General features: G+C 38.8%; 1 protein-coding gene across 6 annotated transcripts in view; it reads right to left on the bottom strand.

Moving 5' to 3' along the window:
• Positions 1 to 20,901, bottom strand: part of MTA3 (metastasis associated 1 family member 3) — a 197,564-nt gene that overhangs the window by 11,879 nt on the left and 164,784 nt on the right. For 4 of the 6 annotated variants that reach the window (XR_004352956.1, XM_032653367.1, XM_032653366.1 and 1 more), the window contains exons 12-16: positions 17,770 to 17,894; positions 15,644 to 15,795; positions 13,930 to 14,152; positions 6,215 to 6,301; positions 3,127 to 3,273 (exon numbers count right to left, since the gene is read on the bottom strand). Coding sequence is in view for 5 of the 6 variants with exons in the window: in XM_032653367.1 (XP_032509258.1) it covers positions 3,127 to 3,273; positions 6,215 to 6,301; positions 13,930 to 14,152; positions 15,644 to 15,795; positions 17,770 to 17,894 (734 nt within the window). In the remaining variant the exon portion in view is untranslated. Of the gene's footprint in view, positions 1 to 3,126; positions 3,274 to 6,214; positions 6,302 to 13,802; positions 14,153 to 15,643; positions 15,796 to 17,769; positions 17,895 to 20,901 lie in introns of those variants that run through there. The other 2 variants (XM_032653364.1, XM_032653368.1) reach the window with 2 other exon arrangements.

Here is a 20,901-nt window from a genome sequence, read left to right as displayed (position 1 = left end):
CCTAACATTTTTTTCTAGTACTTTGAGTTCACCTTGGAAACTCACGTTAGTCAGGATCTTATATCCTGAGGAAACAAGAAACAGATGAATTATCCCAAGGAAAAGGTCCACAGGGAATACAAAAATGGGGACATTTTCTAAAATATGTGTTTCTGTTCCACTTTTGCCTCTCAGCTCCACGTCCATCCACTTAAACTCAGCTTTGCAATTCTGGGTGGGGTTGGGACTCCGTAAATCCATTTCAGGTCGGCCATCCAGATCCCTGTTGCACCAGCAGGGGGTGCCCGAGGGCACCTACAAGGCAAGAGGCTTGCTCCTTCCTGCTCCTGCCAGCATCGCCCCAGGAGCAGCAGCAGTGTGTGTCGGTCCCCAGCTTGTCTTCACACTCCCAGAAGCAGCCGCATCACACTTTCTGAGTGATGCCAGCACCGACAGAGCAGCGCCCTTTCCTCAAGGGTCTGAGTTCCAGCTCCTTGGGCTTCTAGCTGTGAAAACCCCAACTTGTCCCTTTTGCTCTCACAGCTCTAGTGATGGTGGCTGTTTCCTGTCCCCCAGCCCATGCTCCCCATTTACCTATTCTGTCCTTCAATATCTGTCATATTGATTTCTGATATTACAAGAGCTGTTAAAATAACTTATGCAGCTTCTACCTTGCTGACTGATACAGCACGTTTGAGAGCCTCAACTTCATTTATAACAGTGGTTAAAAGAGCAGACTCTGGGGCTTCCCTGGTGGCGCAGTGGTTGAGAATCTGCCTGCCAATGCAGGGGACACAGGTTCGAGCCCTGGTCTGGGAAGATCCCACATGCCACGGAGCAACTAGGCCTGTGAGCCACAACTACTGAGCCTGCGTGTCTGGAGCTTGTGCTCCGCAACAAGAGAGGCTGCGACAGTGAGAGGCCCGTGCACCGCGATGAAGAGTGGCCCCTGCTCGCTGCAACTAGAGGAAGCCCTTGCACAGAAATGAAGACCCAACACAGTCAAAAATAAATAAATTAAAAAAAAAAAAAAAAAGAGCAGACTCTGAAATCAGTCACACCTGGATGGGAACCCCAACCCATTTACGGAGTACTTGGTAACTCTGGAAGAGTTAATTCACCTTTCTGGGTCTCATTTTTCTTAATCACTTTCATTTATTCAACTAACATTTACTGAGCACCCCCCAAGTTCCAGGCACTGTGCCAGGCAGTAGAGATACCATGTTATGCAAAACAGTTAAGTCCCCTGACCTGAAACCTTCTGTCAACGGAATCAGATGAGATAATGCAGGTAAGGCACATGTCATCAGTCTTCCTCTCTGTACCATGACAGGGGAGCAAAGACAAATGGGTTTTGAAAAAAGTGTAACATCTAGGTCTCTTCAGAAAATGAGACAAGTGTTTGTTCCTCAACAAGGCTGAAGGATTCAGTCAACATAACACCAGGGATTCGTTGTGTGCCCTGTCCATTCCTCCTGTTCACAGCAGAGAAGCAATGACCTCGCAAAAGTATTCATTCAGAAGGAAATGGGACAAACAGCCCTAGCGAGGAAACACTACATAATGGCATTTTTTAGAAATTCCAAAGAGACAGGTTCCTGTGATACAAGGAAAGAACAAAAGGAGCTGCAATGCAAGAGTAGGACTGGGGCCCAGAATGACCATGACCATGGGGTGTGAGTGGAGAAAGATAGTAGAAAGCTGCTGTTCCAGCATCAGTCACAGCGAGAGTCTTTTTACCATAAAGAATATATAAATATCAAATAAACCAGAACTTACTTTCTGCAGTAGGACTACATACCTAGACAGTCCAGGGAGGTGATAAGATGGAAAAGAAAGATTCTTTATTCCATTTAAGTCTGAACCTAAAGGTCCCACGCTGTGGGCAAGGAAAAGCTGGAAAGAAATCCAATCTCCACAGTTGGACACAATCCTTCCTTGGACTTCTTCTGACTAGACATCAGGCATATTGAGGCAAGGATGGCCAATGTTCTCATTAGCAAGGAAGTATTTCTGCAAAACTACCGTGTAGCTAAATTCTTGAAAGCACAGTGCCTGGAACTTGGTGGGTGCTCAATAAACGTTGGTTGAATAAATGAAAGTGATTAAGAAAAATAAGACCTAGAGAGGAGAATTAAATCTACAACACATTGATATCCTATAAATGCAAACTAAACTCTTCACCCTCAATTTTTTATTCATTTTGACATCACCATAACTATCAAAAGTCATACTGAAGGAAAATAACCATGGGAAATTATTACTAGAAGGTCTATTCCACATCCTTGCTCTAGGGCCTCGTTATAAATAATTTACTGTCAATGAAGGAATTTAGAGTCCCACAAGGCATGAAAAGCCTGGAGACAGTTTTATTCATAAATAAATGCCAACATTTAAACAATCAAGACATCTTCAAACTCCAGGAGTTGAAATCAATATTGAATATTGAAATCAACAATATATACTGCCTGGATGATTTGTTACACTTGTGTTTATAGTCTGAATGGGAAGATAATTCAGTTCCACCTGAAGAGCCATTATACGGCCAAGCCCAAGAGAAGCACTTTGCATAAGAGGTGATATCTCTGTTTTTCCATTTCAAACAAATTATCATCTCCGTATTTAAGACATCAACCATGCAATTCTTTTCATGACTTGTAGTACTCTTGAGCAATTAAGAACATTTATAAGGTGAAGGAAGTCAGGGACAAATGCCAAATTTAAAATGATCCACAGAACACTGAAGAACCCCCAGACAGCACTGCTGTCTCAGACGTAAGGCGAAATAATCCCTTCTGCTCAAGAAAACATAAATGAGCAGTGAGTGTGCATCACAGCAAAAGCATTATCACCCAGAAGAGGCAGCTGCTAAATACAGACTTCATTTTCAAACAAGCCTCCTAACAGGAAATGTGAACCGAAAGGTCCCTTCTGAGGAGATGGAGAAATGTCACTTGGCAACATGTCTTCCCTGTGGCCCATGGCAGCCTTCCCTCATATCCCCCTTCCCACACAGTTCAATCAGGGCGTAGAAGAACCTGTTTGTTACACATTCCTGGATGTGGCAGACAACACTCGCAGGGAGCAGGCAAGGGCAGAGAAGCCCTGCCTACGGGATCAGCCCCCAGAATTCCTGGGCTTACATACCATCCAGGCCATTGTGATGACTGTAGTTTCTTTTCCCCAAAATGCTCAGAGACGTGTGATTCGGGGTGGTTAGCATCCGCTTGGTAGCTGGGGTTTGTAGGCTTGGTGTAGATCGAATTACATTAGGTTTCTTCGAAGGATGGATCTCTGACAGGGGGAAGAAAGGTTTCTCAACTCAGAACATGGTATTAAAAATCTATGTGCACTTACATCGGCTAATAGGCACACATCTTATTCTTATTTCTTAATGAGCTAAGAGCCAGTTCCTTATGAACCAGCTTATTTTCCCAAGTACTTGCATAATGAATCAACTTCAAGTGCTGTTACCATGGCTTTATTTATCAAAAGGGAGCTGGTTCTGCCCCTGCTAGCTGAAGCTCTGAGCTTCATGTTGTGAGTACAAGAAAAAAAAAAAAAGAAAAAAGCCACTTCAGAAGGTCACTTAAACATGAGATTTATGAGGGGAATAAGGCATCTGACTCTTCAAGGAATTAGAAATTCAAAGGCTATCTGGAGAGGTAGTCTTAAAGAAAACTACCCTTGTGCTCCATCAAACCAGGAACATAGATAGCATGTAGCACATCTGGTGTGTGAGAGCTTTCTGAAAAAACAGGATTTCCTCCTCTGGCTCTGCAACTAGGATACAGGACCAGGGTCAATCACTCCCAGCGAAAAACAATTTGATATAGATGAAATCTGACACCAAACTCCAAATACTAGAGTTAAGAAGTAGCAGACGATGGGACTTTGCTGGTGGTCCAGTGATTTAAGACTCTGCACTTCCACTGCTGGGCTGTGGGTTTCATCCCTCGTCAGGGAACTAAGGTCCCGCGTGGCATGGCCAAAAAAAAGCAGCAGAAGAAAACTTTGACAGAGGATATATCACAAAACTGTAATGTGCATGTGGTACATGTGTGTTTATGTGAAGTATGTAGTTGTCAGTAGATGGACAGAAATTGCAACACTGTAGCAATTGCATTTAAGGACCTCAGTCTACCAGGCAACCTCTTCTCTAAAGCTAAGCCTGCTCACTGATTCTGAGTCACTACCCAACATGCCAGTCATGCACAAGCCACCCTGTCTTCCCAGATGAGGGCCAGGATATCAGCCTTATTTACTGAAATTTAGGAAGGGCTGTTAGGAGCATTGGTCTGGTCAAAACCCTACACTTGCTGAAATTTAGGAATGGATCAGGTACTAACCAAACTACAGTGCTGGTATTTTCTTCGACATGGTATTGAAGGTTTGCCAACCTCGTATTTCATCACAACCTCCATACGCTATGCTCCGTCAGGACCAGAAAACCTGCCTTCCTTGATCCGATTTTCAAGCGCCTTTGTTCATCTAGTTCTCTTGGCCTCATAAGGGGAAAAACATTCTATCTATTCAAATACTACCTATTTTTCAAGCTTGAGATCAACTATTACTTTCTTCACATAAGTTGCCCTAACTCCCATCAGAAATAACTATCCCTTCCTCCAAGTGCCCAATGCTTATTACCTGTAATTCTTTTATAGGATCTAATCCTTTGCTCAATTGTTCTTACCTGTGTGCCTTCCCTGCTAGTTGAAGATTTTTGAGGGCAAGGTTGTATTCATCTTGGTGTTCCCCAGATCACTTAGTGAAGTGTGTTGTACATAGTAAATACTCAGAAATATGTTATATAGGGAAGTGGTTCAGTTAGTAAGGACAGCACTGCTTTGGGCTTATCTGGTAGAGACAGAAACCAATTTGCCCATAGCAGGAACACATAATTACCTATGGAAATGCTGACTAATATGAAATTATATTCTATTTTTTATGATCATAAACTTTCCCTTGCAAGGTGGGAGGGGCTTCTAGGATTAGGCCCTGCAAGGGAACACAGATAGCAAACTTCAAGGATTTGATCACCATGAGCTAGATCGTGCCTGTGATAATCATGTGATATTTTGGGGGGCTATCAAAGCAACTCTTTAGGCCCTGAGGAATAAAACAGGAAAAAAGGTGGCAAAATAACATCAAAGAAGGAGCTATGCACTTCTGACTCCTAGGATGCTCTGATGAGGACGAGATAATAGACCAACTTTAAGGCTACACTTTGATTTTTAAAAGACTGGATGTCTTAAGTCTGAACACTTCACAAATATAAATCTTTCACAAATATGAGTAATAAGGTTCAATGCAACTCTGAGAACATACTTCACTTTTACTGAGAAGATGAAAAAGCAAGACTATTAGAAACATAAAAACATGCCATTATAGCTTCTAGGTATAGTAGGAACCATTTTAGCAGTCATTATTTTGTAAATTATTTATCTTAAAACTTTCCAAAAAAAAAGGTTATTGCCTAGTAATTTTATACTATTCCTAATTATATTTCAAAATGTAAATGGAACCATCATCTTTGGCGACTTCCAAGTTAAATAACATGATAAAAACCAGAAAGCAATACTAATGCTTTCAAGTAACCTTAATTGGCACATTAAAACTATAAATATTGTTTAAAGGTGGGTTAAAAGCCAGTTTTATCTGTTTTTTTTTTTAAAAAGTAAATAAACCAATCTTTCTCTATTTAAGGGGAGGGGTGAGGTGGGTTTGAAATAGTGGAAGGATCTAAATAAAAATATTAAGAATATTCATCGTTAATTTTATAATAACCTAGAATGGTGACAGATGGTAATTAGAATTATCACGGTGATCATCCTGTAATGTGTATAAATGGCAGACCACTATGTGGTGATCCTGAAACTAATATAACATTGTAAGTCAATTATACTTCAGTTAAAAAAAAAATTCATCCTCTAATAATTTAGTGATTCTTATTTTCCTCTTTTTGCTTAATCTGTATTTATATCCATAAATATACATTACATTTTTATTCAATGATATTTTCGGAAAAAGTAAACCTATCTATAACTCTGTATGTTTTGTGTGTTTTGGTAATAAAAATAAAAGTTTCTGAAATAAAATAAATTGACTATACATATGAAGGTATCCAATTGCAGCTACTTGAAAGGCTTGCATTTAATTTAGGTATGTCAACTTTGAATAGCCGATTATAAGATACAGAAATTGTTGATTTTTTCTTCCGTTAGGAAATACCCACCTAAATACCCAATGATACATGCCAAAGGCTTCCTAGTGCTTTTGCTTTTCAGTGGACTTCCAGATAGGTCCGCATGTCTGTCTGCATCTGAGGAGAAAGAGAAACACGGAGACAACCAATGAGGCTGATTTCTCTGCCTATGCTACATACACCGCAGAAATAAAATGTGCAAGTGGAAAACAGTGCAAAAAATCTGCCAGATTCCTCCATAATTTCCTTTGGGGCTTAAGAAAACCGTTTTCAGTTCTGGTTCAAATTGCTGAATGGGATTTTACCTGGAGAATACTCACTTTAAAGTCCCTTATGAATGTAGCTAACACACATCTTACATGCACATGCTTTCTTTCTGTGCATGCTCCTCTGTAAAATAGCCATGGCATTTCTACATTATAGTAGAAAAGCTTCCATAAAGTATGAGGTGTTATCAGTCCTAATGGAGGATAAATCTGGCATGGAAGACAAAAATGACAAAGGCAACACACTTGACCATCCCTGACCTAGATGGAGTGGGTCTCTATGGAGGAGTCTTCATCTATCGCGATTAAATTCAATTCCATTAGATTAGAGCTTCCCAAAAGTAAAAATGGGTCATTTGGTTTTATCACTAGTTTTCTATCCTTCATATCCTACTATGATGTCATTAGTGCTGAGATTTAAAAGGTTACCTGTATGCAGACAGGTATTTCATCCAATAGTCAGAATAGTAAAGTACTGTGATGGATGTTAGTTCATAGAGGTCACATCACATTCCTCATACCCTACCATAGAACAGTTCAGAGAAAAATAAAGCACACAACACAAACACTCTCTGTGTTTTAATTTTTAAGCTCTCATTAGATGGAAGAGTAGATGTGAAACATGGCTGCCTCTCATACCAAAGAGTTAAGCAGTGGAGTCTGAAGCAACAAAAACAATGTGTATTGAAATGTTTTTTAAATTTGCAGATACTGTCATAAAGCTTAACAGAGTAGCTTTAGCAGATATGATTCTGCTATGTTTATGTCTTTTCCCACCTTCACATTTTTGACAAAAATGTCCTATAGATTTTCTGTGGCTGAGACCACATTTCTAGGCCTACATACAGGAAATTTTCTTTGACATCCACAGGGATTCTCTGCACTATTAGCGTTAAAATGTATAATTCAATCTGGAACTTCAAATGATTTAAAATTAAAAATTAACTTTTTCATTAGCTCTAGCCCTCTCAACAAGGAAACTCTTTTCCAATAACTATTAAACAGGAAAAGGTGGGAAAGCAGCATTTAAAAATATTGAAATAGACAAAGCACAAACTGCAGACAGCCTGGAATCTGAATATATATCCCAAGCACTGGCTAATTACTATGCAACCACTTGACAACTATAAATGGTCCAGTTTCTTTTCCTCCAACTCAGCTGATTTCCTTTGAGCAAAAAAAAAATTACTAAGCTATGAAGCTTTTCACCTGTTATTGAATAATAGTGAAGATACAGTCAGAAATATAATAAGCATATTTTGGAGGAGTAATCTAAACAAACATTAAAAAGCAGCCCAAACCCTGCAAGGATCAACCACCTGTCAAATCACTGTGTGCTAACAGTAATAATTCCTTCCTAATATTACTAATTCACCAAAAATTCAAGTTCTGCTTAGGAAGAGGACAAGAGAAGAAATTTATTTTCTATTAATAAAATAAAGCTTGAATGAATCATCTTAGTATTTGCTCAGTGTTTTGGACAAAAACCATTACTGTATTACTAGTAGTAAGATTAACTTTGCTCTTTATTCCAGTCTATAAGGCCCAAAGGAAAACTGCCAATGTGACTTCAAGTGATGAACTCCCACATGACTGTCACCTTGACAATAATCAACATACCCATCAAAGGAGTCACCAACACAATACCCACAGACATTTCACTTTCTATTAATCTGCTTTTAATTTCTCACTAAATTAGTAGGATTAATTATGTAATGTTCCAAGTGAGAATTTACAGAGCACCTGCGTGGGAGATCAAAGCTTTTTAGAAGGATCCATATTTCATCAATCTTCATTATATTTTATAGGAAGTAGTTGGTGGCAAGAACTATCAGTCTCAACTGTGAATAAATTAGGATGAAAGGTGGGTGCTAAGACTACGCTTGACTGTTTAACATAAAAATTGCATCCATTCAGTGATTATGCCGAATATAAATAGAAAAAAATAGTTTCTGTCCGGAGGAAATGATCATAAACATAGATGATCAGGTCCACATTTGAGTTGGTTAAAAAGAATCCTGGTCTGTACTCAAGACCAGGCCAGTGGTACCTTGCTCTCAAATTATTCACCTAACTATATTTAAAGAGATAATTAATTAGTACCCATTAAAAGCACACAGGTAAAGAAAGCAACCTGAGAAATGCCCGAAGAAACCAGAAGGAATCAAAATCTGGCCAGAGGGAGAGCATTTTCACCTCACTCAAATGGCTTGACTGAGCACAAGGCATATTTCCCTGGCCTCCTAGAGGATGAGCTATACCTCCCTGAGGTAAACCTGGAAAAAGTTACCTTTTTTTTGCAACTCATGGTTATCTTTCTGAAATGTTTTGGAAATATTAGAGGGGAAAATAAAACAGAAAATTTGCAGAAAGTATATACTGAATTAAAATTCACAAAAATATCTCACATGGGTCTTCAAAACTGCTATCAAAGTAAAACCATCCATAGAATTTTCTTATAGGAATTATAAAGGCATTTCTAAACAAGACATAAAACGCATGTGCCATTAAAAATTTTTTTAAAAAAAGATAAATTCAGCTACTTAGAAAAATCTGCTTGGCAAATACCTCAACAAAATCAAAGACAAAATGGGTGAAATATTTGCATTACAGATCAAGAGCTAACTTCCTTAAAATATAAAAAGTTCCCATGAGTCAGTAAGACTTTTAATAGAAAACAGGCCAGGGGCAAAAACAGTTGACAAAAAAGGAAATACAAATGGTTGTCAAATATATGCAAAATTTTCTACCTCATTCAAAATGAGAAGTGCAAGCTAATATAACTTACATGTCACCTGTCAACTAGTTAAGGGTTTCAGAGATGGATAACACTGCTGGCAAGGTTCTAGAGAAACAGGCACTCTCTAGACACTGTGGTGGGGGTGTAAATCATAGTTTTTCTGAGGGCAACTGGGCAGTAACTATCAAAATTCAGAATGGAAGTTGCTTGACACAGATGTTTTACTCTTAGGGATTTAACCTGTAAGCAGCTACATGCTCATTTCACACATCATTTTTTTTTTTTTTGGCGGTACGCGGGCCTCTCACTGTCGTGGCCTCTCCTGTTGCAGAGCACAGGCTCCGGACACGCAGGCTCAGCAGCCACGGCTCACGGGCCTAGCCGCTCCGCGGCATGTGATATCTTCCCGGACCGGGGCCCGAACCCGCGTCCCCTGCGTCAGCAGGCGGACTCTCAACCACTGCGCCACCAGGGAAGCCCCATACATCAGTCTTAAACGATATCTGTATATTTGTTGCAACACCACTTGTAATAGAAAGGGATTGGAAACAACCTAATTTTTTTTTAAATAAGAGAAGTACTGGCTCAAGTACAAAACAGACTATTATGCAGCTGATAAAAAAAGGAGGTGGGACTTCCCTGGCAGTCCAGTCGTTAAGACTGCACTTCCAATGCAGGGAGCACAGGTTCAATCCCTGTTTGGGGAACTAAGATCCTGCATGCCACGTGGCCAAAAATAAATAAGTACACTTTAAAGAAAAAAGAAAGAAAACCACCCCCCCACACACAAAAAAGAGGATGTGGTTCTCAATGTACTGGTATGGCCTCCAAGATACGTTAAGTAAAAAAGGCAAGGTGCAGAACAATGTAGACATTAACGTCTGTACAAAAACAAAAAATACACCTACTTAGTTTCTTAGAGATACACAGGATGTCTCTGGATACTTCAGACACTGATGACAATGGTTACCTCTAAAAGAGGTAGGAATGGGAATGGCGTTAAGATTTGTAACTACTTTCGTACTTCAAAAAAATTTTAAGTATCCAAAGACAAATTTTTATTAAAATAATAAACTACCAAAATAAACAAGCCAAAACTGTTCTCCTAATGTTAGAACTTAAAATTTCACAAAACTTTATACAATTATTGACAGTAACTTTCACTGGGAAACCTCTAGAAATCCCATAAAATATATAACAAGTTTCTTCTTCTGAATATGGGCCCTTGGCATAATACTTCTGAAGTTGATTTAGCATCTTCAAACAGAAAAAAAGGGCTCCATGTATCCCTTGAAAACATTCATACTGGGGAATGGTGCTGTCATTCAAGTCTCGTGTGTTATCAACCCAGAAAATACTTAATTATCCATGCAAGCCACAGAGGGAGGCAGGTAAGTCATTTGGATCCACTTCTCTGGGGACTTTTGCTTCATCTCTGAAATGCTGCTAATATACTACTTCTACTTAACCTTAGTCTCTGGATCTTGAGTCTCAAATAGAAGCCCTGTGCTCCTCGGGTGTTGGGTGATTTTACAGATCTTTGACAAATCAGTCATCCAGTAACTCAGTGGTAAAGTCTCATGATAGTAACAAAGGAGGAAAACCATCATCATTATATTATGGCTTTTTTTAATGAGGGGAGGGGTGTCAAGGGGAAGCAGGGGCAGGCTGTCTGAAACTTGATGCTGTTACAACCATGCAGTTGGTCTGCAAATCTTGTCAAGGACATCGTACTTTTCTTTATGCAACATTTTGGGTTTTGGTCTAGCAATCCATTTTTATTAAGCGCTACCTACACGGTAGAACTGGCTCAGGTACTGTACTGATGTTAGCAATTTTTAGCATGGACTTACATATTTACATACAAAGGTATATCGTTCAAATAAATAGGTATTTGGGATTTGGTTTAACAGTCATTTTTTACATCTATATCTATAAAACACATGTTGGTCATAGTGTATAGTTATTTCAAGTTTTAAAAAAATTTTTAATAGGAAATATATTCCCATGACTTTTTAATAGGAAATATATTCCTATGACTCAAAATCGAAAAGTTTAGAAGGATGAATAGTGGTACGTCTCCTTCCCACCCTTTTCCCTCAGCCTCCCAGTTTCCCTTCCCAAAGATATTACTTCTTACATTTTCCTGCGATGCTTCATGGATATGCAAACAAAGATTCCCCTGCTCACTATACTGTATTCCTTAACACTGGTTTCTTAGTGAAAATAAAGGACAGAGAGCACTGCTGTAACAAATTAAAAAAAAAAAAAACTTCCTCTAAACAAGGATTAACTTGTAAGTCGAGATCTGAAAGTTATGACTATGCTCTCCCCCATGTAACTGAGAATTTATCTCCTCAGCTCCCCACTTCTTCACTCTTCTGTAGTCTGATACCCCATCAACTCTGGCTGTGATACTGGCTGTGGTGTTGCTGCCAAGGCCAGGAGCCATGGAAGGGGTCAACTTCTATACTTCTTATAAGAGGAAGATTCTCAAGTTCACAGGCAAAACTAGTTTCCTTTTCCAATATTATAAAGAATTATTCTAAACGCATTAATTGGAGCTCTTGATCCATCAATATCTTTAGAATTACAAACTTTCACCTGATCTGAAAGTCATTCACCATCACGGAGATTGTTAACTTTTTGGGGGAGGGACAGGGTCACCACTGCCTTTGAGAAACCAAGGAAAGCTTACCAAAAAAAAACAAAAAAAACAAATACAGCTTTAACCTCCCCCTGGACCATAAACATGGTTGCATACAGACATCGGGTTATTAACACCTAATCTTGCTAACAAGCCAAGATCAAGGAATCTGCTAAAGAGGTTGTGACAAGGTACAAATATAAGAAGGGAGAAGATAATGCAAGAAGCAATTAGATGCTAGGAAAAGAGTTCATTAGCTGCTTGCTGGGTGGGGGGACTGGGACTGAGTAGGTGGCTGCTGAAACTTTATAGTTTTAAATTTCGAGGTAAAATTATTCTGAGAATCTGATTCTATGTGTAACTTGACCAATGAAGCTAAATACAAAATAAAATATGCTCCTTGACTCTCATCACAACAAAGGAGTCTGTTCTTTTATTACCATTATTATTATAGATATGTTTGTAGAAATAAAATACAGGTAATTTAATCTCGACCCTTTTATAGTAGCATGGCCTTTTAACTGAGAAAAATTAAAATAAGGTGACACAAAAACATACTTCATTGAAGAATCATCAAAATAAAGACAATGTGCAAATTAACTGAGAAATTAACAGAAGCTTAATGAGAAACAGAAGCTTCCTCAGAAGCCAATTTAGTTGGTGATAGTTTCTTTTCCACTCATAGCAACAAAGATGATCCTGGAGCCTGGCCAATTTTAATGGAAGAATTTCATTCACTTTCTTTCTCATGTGTTTTTTATATTTAATAAATTATATATAAACGTATATGTTTTAAATCAGCTAAGCCGTATATTCATGGATATAAATATTTTCTAGTTCCTTAAAATGGTAAGAAAGTGATAACATAAATCCATGAACTCAGAAATGCTAGCACAAAACCTCAATATACATGCCTAAGTTCTCACATATACATGAGTTTCATGCAGCTAAGTTTCCCCTCCATGGGACGCAGAGATTACTTCCAATTTCTACTCACTTTACAAAGCACTTTTCTTCTTCTTATAAAGCTTTTACCTGTAAGTTTTAAAGCCTTTCAACTGTTCTGTTGAAAATTATCTTTAGGAACAAAAAACACTTTTCAATCATCACTCCTTTTACAGATACCCTCTTTAAATCAAAATGGAACATCTCATAATAAGAAATTTCTTATCTCACAGATAGAGTTATCTACTGAATGTCTTTAAGATTTCCTACCTGTTAAGCCAGACAGCAAGTTTTCTCATCCCATAGGGAAAAAAAGTTTCATGGCTCTAACATGCTAAACAGGAATGTAACTAAAAGTAGCAAGACTTAGAATCAGAGTTCACACACAAATTATGGACACATTTAGGGGTACATGGTAATAACAGAACAACCTGCAATTCATCGGTACATATGACCTTTGTTCTAACAACAACAAAAGAACATAAGCAAGACTGAATGTGTTGATAATGAGTAATAAAGTCATGTAAATGTTATGTAGCAATGTATATGGTATATGATTATGAAATGGAAACCAAACTGGACAAATAGAAAGAATGCTCAACCACAAATTCAGACACTAGCTTGTAAAAATTAAATGTGTTTTTCAGAAAATTCACCCAAAAAACTTTAAAATTCATTTATAATTTGCTAAATCTTCTAATTTGTTATGAAACACTGTGAATTTCCAGAACATTGTATGATAATTGTAAAAGGTTTGTGGGAAATTGAGAAGTTTACAAAGACATACAATTTCTCATTAGTGTAAATTGGCAAATTTTATTCTACCTTATAGGTAAAAATCCCTCTTCGATAAGGGCTTTCAGGTAATTCCATCACAAAACCCCACTGGATAGGATCACCTCCCACCAATCTTTTGCTGAGCACTGCTTTCTCATAAAGACTGCAGAAGTTTCAATGTTTTCAGGTTGGCATTATACAAATGGCAGCAGACAAAACAATGTTAAAAAAAAATAAACCAAATAAAAGGCTGTACACAAGAACTTATGTTTATTGCAAACAAAAACAAAAACAAAAAGAGAGAGAGAGGGAAAGAGAGGAAATGGTCAGAAGCACAACACATAAGGTTAAGAATTTAAAAGCATCTTACATTCTGCCCTAATGGCAGCATAATTAATAGGAACAAACGGCCGTCTTGCTGCCTGCCGCAGCCGGAGGGTATTTTTGCAGACCTGACGAGCAAATTTTGTGAAATATGTAGTGTGAAGGAAGAAAGCTTGACGGGTCTTCACTGCAGACTTTGGGCTCCCAGTGTTTCGGACCGGCATCCCCTGCATGGCCTGGCGAGACATGTGACTTCGAACTCGAGGGTCCTATAAAATCAGACACCAACAAACATGTAAAGAACGGAACTTGTCAAAATATAATATTCCTCCCGGAGACGGAAACAACCTAAGTGTCCATCATCGGATGAATGGATAAAGAAGATGCGGCACATATATACAATGGAATATTACTCAGCCATAAAAAGAAACGAAATTGAGCTATTTGTGATGAGGTGGATAGACCTAGAGTCTGTCATACAGAGTGAAGTAAGTCAGAAAGAGAAAGACAAATACCGTATGCTAACACATATATATGGAATTTAAGGGAAAAAAATGTCATGAAGAACCTAGGGGTAAGACAAGAATAGAGACACAGACTTACCAGAGAATGGACTTGAGGATATGGGGAGGGGGAAGGGTAAGCTGTGACAAAGCGAGAGAGAGGCATGGACATATATACACTACCAAACGTAAGGTAGATAGCTAGTGGGAAGCAGCCGCATAGCACAGGGAGATCAGCTCGGTGCTTTGTGACCACCTAGAGGGGTGGGACAGGGAGGGTGGGAGGGAGGGAGACGCAAGAGGGAAGAGATATGGGAACATATGTATAACTGATTCACTTTGTTATAAAGCAGAAACTAACACATGATTGTAAAGCAATTATACTCCAATAAAGATGTAAAACAAAAAAAAAAGAATATATTTTTAGGGAAGCATAAAAAAAAAAAAACTCCTTGCATCCTGTTCAAAGAAAAGCACAGTTTTTAAGTCTTTCACTGAAGAATCTATAACTTATTACGGGGGAGAGAATTTATAAAAGTATGTACTTTGGAGTAGGAGGTGGGGAGTAGAGAAGGAAACTGGGTGGAAGTATGGGTGTCTGTGATCCTATATATTTTTTCTCCTAAATTGACCTTAACAATCCAAAATCACATTCACAACAGTAAAAAATTGCCAGAGGAGAGACTATTTAAAAAAAAAAATATCGAAGGGGGTCCTTAAATCTTGCTAGCTCTCAAAAAGAACAACCTCCCTCTGGTAGACACAGGTGCCTGATATCTGCCATCTATGAGAATTTTACCAAAATCATATTTTAAGTGTTGTTCACCTCAAGATTGAGCCCATGCCTTCTTGTCCCTCCTACGAGAGCCCAGGGACAGAAAGAATGCTCAGTTTGTATTTATTACTTTATGCAATAAAACACATTTTCAACAGTACCGAAAGGTTGCAAACTGTTTCCCAAAAAGCCATTAAAACCAGTAGTTAATTTGTAAGCTCTCTACTCATGCTAACACCTCCCACACACATTGTTCTTCTTCTGAGTAATCTCTCAAGACCGATACTTTGAATACCTGAAAAAATTGGATTTGTCCCTGCCCCTATCTCCATACCCACCCTCAACGTTTCAGTACTACATTTAGCTATAATAGCTTTGTTTGTTTTTAACTTATCCTATACTGTACTTCTGTTTCCAAGGAATGATCCAGGCGCTGAAAAACACTACATTTCTCAACACTAAAAAGACTATTGCTTGTGTACCTCTGTAGCTGGGCTGGGAGGTAACTTCTCCTCTTCCGACTGGGTGGGCATTTTTAGGCCTCCATATTTTTTCCAATAGAGCCAACAGGTTGCACATAACCTACACTGCATATTAGGTGGGCCCCAAGAATACCACTGATGAGACTGTGTAGCTAAAGACGGAGGAAAAATAAGAAAAAACAAAGAATGTGACATAACTTGTAATATCAATACACATATGGTCAAATATTTCAAAAATATTCCAAAGCCATCTTTAGTTTACAATGTTATTTTTCTTCTTCCAGTTTACCCGACAAACAGGAAAGTCTAATACATGTATGTATTTTTCAAGTGAGAATTCATTAAACCATTTATTTCTATAGTTATCAAGTGCCTGTGGCCCTTACTAAGAGGGGCCATTAGGTGAAGTGCCCTATACTATACATTGTGCTGCTGAAGGAGTTTTTGTTGGTTCACTAAAAACATTTTGTTAAATATTGTGTAAATTTCTGGAAATAAGTTATCAGAAAGGTATTATTAAACTAAATCCAGGTTTTCAAACCTGTGGTTCAGAAACTACCTTGGGGTTTAAAGTGCTTAGAGGGACCCCTCAGATAAAGGTAGAAGTCTGACAGAAACAGGTATCTGTTTTCCATTCCTCTATTTTAATCAATAGATAAAATAATTATTTTACTCTTTCTCTCTTTAAAAACAGAATCCTTTTCCAGACTGTAAGTCCCTGTCAACTGAGCATGCGTAGCCAAGATCACGGCATGCTTAAGACCTGAGAGCTCGACTGATTCATTCCTGAGCTAAACACTACACACCTGTGCTGTTTTGCTCTGAAGTTTAAAATACTGCCATATAACATTTAAAGTATTCCCACAATGGATCTGAAGTTTAAGAAAGAAAACACTGATGATGAACACTAAGTTAATAAGGTACATAAAATTATGACTCTGTAAGTTTGCCTAGGAATATCCTTCCCTTGATCTCTAAGTTACCTTTATCAGGTCAAAACGTTCAAACAGCACATCAGGGTGTCAACTAACACTTCATCAACCAATGTCAAAGAGAGAAGATACAGTGTTCATTACAGTCAAACTCTCTCTTAGTTTGTTGAAAATGATGCTGTGAACCCATCATGTATTATTTTGGGAGGACTCCTTGCAAATAGCAGCCTAAAAACCTTTCCTCTTGTAATTTAAAAACAGTAAAATAAGTTGATTTTTTTTAAAACACAAATTTTAAGAATCCTAAACATTAGGCATGGGCCTATTTTGGATTCTGAACATAAAATTTCACTCATATTTAAATATTTATTTTCACCCAAATTAATCATGACATGTCATTTTAGTATGTCAACAAATGCCTTTCTCTTTATATAATTAACTCAAATTCAATGAAAGTGACAAATAGAAAACACCAAATTCTATCTTTCTATAAAGATAAAACTTATATGTATATTATAGTAAGATACATTTTATAATAGATTATTTGATACATGGACCTAAAATTAAAATTGCTTATTTGTCATGCACACATAAAAATGGTGAAATAATTATTTAAAGGGATATGTGAGACTACATATAACATGAAAGGGGTTTGTAAGGCAAAAATAAGACACATTAAGCCACTAACACTTGTCTGCAGGATTCTTCTTCTTTTCATTTAAATATAAATGAAGTTCAAAATCTAATTGCCAACTCAAAAACAGTTATGCAATCCATGTAAAATTTTGACCAAAAGAATCTAATTTTCAGGCTTCCCTGGCGGCACAGTGGTTAAGAATCCACCTGCCAGTGCAGGGGACACGGATTCGAGCCCTGGTCCGGGAAGATCCCACATGCCGCAGAGCAACTAAGCCCCATGCGCCACAACTACTGAGCTTAGCACACAGCTTAGCACACACTGCTCAACAAACCCAGGACACCACAGAAGCAAATCAAAGGACACCCAATACCTAAACTCAGTGTCCAGTTGGAAGGTAAGGATGGGCACCTGTCCACTCTGAGGCTACATTATTCTGCCCTCTGTGCAGTGCTGACCTCTCGCACCTCCTGCCCGGCAGTGCCAGCACAATTCCCTGCCCTTCACCCACAACAGGCATCAGAGGAGCTGGGGAAGCCCTACTGGAGAAAACTTACCATAGCAGCTCTCACAGGCTCGCCCTAGGAGAGGGTTCTGCGGCTGGAATGCGGATCCCACGGCTCCATTCACAGCACCAGGTTTGCCATTACTGGTGGATATTTGGTTGGGATTTGGTTTGCTGCTTTCAATGAAATATAAAGTGAAGTGATAAAAATGACTTGCATAACAAGGTAAAAGGCTCTACATTTCATTATTGATTTACCTTAACTACACATAAATAAACATTTCAATGTTTGGTGAAGAAGAAATAAACTGGTAAAAATAAGGTGTTAAAATGAACCCAAACCACTTATCTTTACAAACCAACGTCATGTAAAAACCAATCTCTTGGGCTTCCCTGGTGGCGCAGTGTTTGAGAGTCCGCCTGCCGATGCAGGGGACACGGGTTCGTGCCCGGGTTTCGGGAAGATCCCACATGCCGCGGAGCGGCTGGGCCCGTGAGCCATGGCCGCTGAGCCTGCGCGTCTGGAGCCTGTGCTCCGCAACGGGAGAGGCCACAGCAGTGAGAGGCCCGCGTACCGCAAAAAAAAAAAAAAAAAAAAAAAACACAAAAAAACAATCTCTTAAGCCTGACACTCACAAAATAAATACACCGTATCTGTTCTCCGCCCAAACACAATTTCCTTAGGACACCCTCTGATAAATTTGAAAGATACAACTTATTAAACTTTATCACCTATCATAAATTCTCCTGAGAATATAATTTTTGGATTAAATAATTGAGCCACGGGTCGTGTGCTGTGTTTAGAGAAAACCACTGTCCCATTCCTGCTGCTGGTGTGACAGCTGCTGACTCCACGCATCGGCTCTCAAGGGAACTACACAAAAGCCACATGCCCAACAGACACTGTGGATATCAGCAAGGCATATCTCAAGAGGTAAAAGTTAGCATTTCAGGAGATTGTGACCACCCGTGATTTCTATCATGTTTGAATATTTATGACGAAGAGTAAGTAGCACTTGAAATTAGAAAAACCAATAAATGTATTTGAGGCATTTCTTTTTAAGAGGAAAAAGTTATATCTATCAAATTTCCAGAGGCCGTAATTCCTCACAAACATGTAACTCAGATTGTCTTGGTATTTACTGAGCAAACATGGCTCACTTTTTCCCATCTGGGGTAGCCTAACTCCCCTGCTTATCAGCCATGCCTAAGAATACTGTACAGGTGTACATGGTATGTCCTCAATACACTCATAATTCATTTAACATATATTTATTCAGTGCCCAGTAAAAAAATGTGCCAACATCAAGGAGCTTGCATTCCAGAGGAGCTTTCATGTCTATTTGCTGGGCAAAAAATAAGCAAAGTAAATTAGCAAATTATTTGTTAGTAATGAATGCTGAATGACTAAATGCAGACCATACTCTATCTTCCTGTGGCTTGTGAAGTAATGAGAGTTCACAGCTATTAAGACACCTGGAGTTTCAGCACAGAGTAGGCTTGTGAGTTTCCTTTTTGCTGTTTCTCATTCCCACACTTACATTTACCAGTGAAAGCCTAATATGTAAACTTGGCCTGATGACAAATTAAGATTTCTTTCTGGGCTTCCCTGGTGGTGCAGTGGTTAAGAATCCACCTGCCAATGCAGGGGACACGGGTTTGATCCCTGGTCCGGGAAGATTCCACATGCCGCGGAGCAGCTAAGCCCGTGAGCCACAACTACCGAGCCTGTGCTCTAGAGCTCGCGAGCCACAACTATTGAGCCCGCGTGCCACAACTACTGAAGCCCGCACGCCTAGAGCCCGTGCTTCGCAACAAGAGAAGCCAACGCAATGAGAAGCCCGTGCACCACAACGAAGATTAGCTCCCACTCGCCGCAACTAGAGAAAGCCCGCGTGTAGCAACAAAGACCCAACACAGCCAAAAATGATAAAAATAAATTTTTTAAAAAAGTAAGATTTCTTTCTGGCACTGTTACTATAATTCTTAGCTGACGCCCCATCACCACCCCAGAAGAAATCATTTAACCTCTGTGTGCACTGAGGGCCCTATTCTATAAACAGGGCTATTATTTACACTTCAAATCTGTTCCAGCAATGTATTTTGAAGACAAATTGGTTTCAAAGACACATTTTAAACCAGACAGAACGTATTTCTCCTCTTACAGTTTTCAGTTGGAAAAGTACAAAGTTAAAAGTGGTGATTCAGAATGACTAAGATTTCCATGGGTATGTAAAAATATTTCTGATTTTTAAAATCTACTATACATAGAAAGAAGTGGTAGCCCCTTGAAGTCAAATGGCTGATAATGTCAGAAGGCTTTCTCCAAATAGGAACATTTCTGACATTTTACACAGGGCAAAATATATGTGTTAAGAGACCTAATACAAATTTACAGTTGAGCGGCCTGAGAAAAGAATGAGAGTAAACACAACTTTAGTTGTTCAACTGAATCTAGAATGTTATTTGACGGAATAAACCACTGACCTTCATTCTAATAATCACAAAAGGAAAATGAGTGTGCAAAGATAGAATATAGACAGGTGAACCAATTAAAACATGCTTTGCAAAACCAAGTACCTACAGGTTCCTTCTCAGGGGACAAATGGTTAATGTCAATGTGACCATTTGAATAAAGACAAACATTTTTTCTTAAAGTTATTAAAGCTGCATTATATGAAACTGCCCTCCCTTTATCTAATGCCCAAACCTTTCCTCCCCTCATCTATGCTCCAGATTGCAGCCCTCCTGCCCGCTTGAGAACTTTGTACACTTGATTCTCTTTCCCGGACCCTCCTCATTACCATGGAAACAGATTTCTCCATTTCTCCATATTTAAAAAACTCCCCCATTACTCTATCCAAACTCACCCCTCAATGCCAAGAGCTCTCTCGACTGCCTTTTCCAGCCAGTTTTCCTGAGAGCTGCTAATCTTCACTGTCTGCCGCCCTTAGCACTCTATTAAAGATTACCATCGACCTCCATGTTGCTAAATTCCCTGGCTATTTTTCATTAGCATTTGACACCGTTAACCTCTTTCCCTCCTTGAAAGACACTCCTCTCTCAGGTTGTGTGATAATGCACTCACCTGGCTATCCTTTTTCAGCTATCATACTCTATCTGATATATTGAACAGATTTCCTCAAGTTTGGTCCAAGGCTCTTTTTTCTTATTACTCTAAGAA

The sequence above is a fragment of the Phocoena sinus genome, chromosome 13 (assembly GCF_008692025.1).
Source record: "Phocoena sinus isolate mPhoSin1 chromosome 13, mPhoSin1.pri, whole genome shotgun sequence".
Taxonomy (NCBI): Eukaryota; Metazoa; Chordata; class Mammalia; order Artiodactyla; family Phocoenidae; genus Phocoena; species Phocoena sinus.
The sequence above is the reverse complement of the archived record's forward strand: the minus strand, read 5'-3'. Positions and strand labels throughout refer to the sequence as shown.